This window comes from Limulus polyphemus, unplaced genomic scaffold, assembly GCF_000517525.1.
Source record: "Limulus polyphemus unplaced genomic scaffold, Limulus_polyphemus-2.1.2 Scaffold3675, whole genome shotgun sequence".
In the NCBI taxonomy this organism is placed as follows: Eukaryota; Metazoa; Arthropoda; class Merostomata; order Xiphosura; family Limulidae; genus Limulus; species Limulus polyphemus.
The window spans coordinates 44,068-46,369 of NW_013669285.1; the positions used below are offsets into that span (position 1 = coordinate 44,068).

At 35.7% G+C, this 2,302-nt stretch overlaps 1 protein-coding gene across 1 annotated transcript in view; it reads left to right on the plus strand.

Annotated features, from left to right (window-relative positions):
- The window catches only part of LOC106469832 (G2/mitotic-specific cyclin-B3-like), a 31,956-nt gene that overhangs the window by 15,247 nt on the left and 14,407 nt on the right, over positions 1-2,302 (plus strand). Inside the window, exon 5 of the mRNA XM_013930343.1 lies at positions 664-894. Coding sequence (XP_013785797.1) covers positions 664-894 — 231 coding nt within the window. The remainder of the gene's footprint in view (positions 1-663; positions 895-2,302) is intronic.

Genomic DNA, 2,302 nt, shown 5'->3' on the forward strand with positions numbered 1-2,302 from the left:
ACAAGTTGATCCAAGATAATGTGTGTTGTTCATAGTCCTGATCAGTTGTGTACAAGTTCATCCAAGATAATGTGTGTTGTTCATAGTCCTGAGAGGTTGTATACAAGTTGATCCAAGATAATGTGTGTTGTTCATAGTCCTGAGAGTTGTATACAAGTTGATCCAAGATAATGTGTGTTGTTCATAGTCCTGAGAGGTTGTATACAAGTTGATCCAAGATAATGTGTGTTGTTCATAGTCCTCAGGAGTCGTATACAAGTTGATTCAAGATAATGTGTGTGTTGTTCATAGTCCTGAGGAGTTGTATACAAGTTGATCCAAGATAATGTGTGTTGTTCATAGTCCTGAGGAGTTGTATACAAGTTGATCCAAGATAATGTGTGTTGTTCATAGTCCTCAGGAGTTGTGTATGAGTTGATCCAAGATAATGTGTGTTGTTCATAGTCCTGAGGAGTTGTGTACAAGTTGATCCAAGATAATGTGTGTTGTTCATAGTCCTGAGGAGTTGTGTACAAGTTGATCCAAGATAATGTGTGTTGTTCATAGTCCTAAGAAGAAGCTTAGTTTTATAATACAGTAATTTTGTATTTACTAACTTTTCTACAACACGCAACAATTACTAATCTGTGTAACATGCTATCGGGTGTGAATTTTTTACAACAGTTGATGTTCCCTGTTGAAAAGTACCTGAGAAAGCAGCCTGAAATATCCAAGTCTATGAGAGCTATCCTGGTGGACTGGATGGTGGAAGTTCAAGAATCTTTTGAATTGAACCATGAGACTTTGTACCTTGCAGTAAAGCTTGTCGATCACTACCTTATGAACAATCCTGTTCCAAAGGCATCACTTCAACTCGTGGGAGCTACAGCTATTTTCATTGCATGTAAATTTGATGTAGGTACATTACATTATAAGTAAGGTTTGGAAATTAACATCAACCTGTGTTTCTGTATTACCTGTTATTTTATATTCTACTCTAAGCTGATCAAACTGGTAACATAGATATATCAAGTCTAAGGAAGTATTTATTTTCATGATATTAATAATTATGTAGGATACAAAAACTTTTAAATCACAAAATAATAATGATAATAACTCACATACTTTCAGAATTTATTCAGATAAAAAACTTGTAAATCACAAAACAATAATGATAGTAACCCACATACTTTCAGAATTTATTAGGTTGTCAAGAAATTAATTTCGCTTTTTTTAAATGAAAAAACCCGAACAACTTGTATATCAAAACAAAACATTTATTAAATGAAATAGTCTCAATTCTTATCGATGATGCTTTTCCATCTTACAATCAGGTTGTTAATGCCGTGATTAAAAAACCACTTGGTTTTGAAGCAAAAAACATGTCGATGACCTCTTTAACATCTTCCACATTTGCATACGTTTTCCCATTAAGATGGTGTTGCAGTGAACAAAAAGATGGTAATCTAGAGAATATGGTGGGTGGGGAGAACTTCCCAACCCAACTCCATAATTTTGTGTTATGTCAAACATGCCACATATGGACGTGCATTGTCGTGGAGAAGAACACCTTTCCAAGTGACGAGGGAAGGGCATTTCTGATAAAGGGCTTGTTTAAATGTTCCTGTTGCTGACTATAGATCTCTGTGGATTGAAATGTTCGAAATGAATTACTCCTTTGATATCCCACCAAATGCAAAGCATCACTTTCTGTGGATGGAGTCCAAGTTTTGGGGTTGGAAGTGGTTTTTGTCTAGAACTAAGCCATTGTTTTTGGCATTTAATATTTGCATAGAGAATCCATTTTTCATTACCAGTGACAATTCTGTCTAAAAATGGTTTATGTGCTAGAATAGACGAAGCAACATTCCCATGTTGGAAACGATGATCATCAGAGAGTTCGTGAGGCACCCAAACACCTCCTTTAAGGAGTATTCCCATATTCCATAGATGTTTACATACTGTTTCATGAGAAACATGCAATTTCAGGGCCACTTCACGAGTGTGTTGCTTTGGATTAGACTTAACAAGCATTTTCAGAGTATCAATATGTCGGCCCTTGCCATCACAGTTTTTAAGGCTAAAGTCACCCGAACAAAATTTGCTGAACCATCGTTGACACTTACAAACGTTCAAAACATTTCCATAAACTTCTTTGATATTCTGTGGCTACAGAAGCATTGGTTTCCCTTCTTGTATTCAAATGGCATTACGTGCCAAATGTGTCTTGTCGTGTGCCATGACTATAAGGGATTAGAGTATACTAAACTTTACACATTATATAGGCTACACTAACGTGACATTTATGTGGTTCATTTAAGTA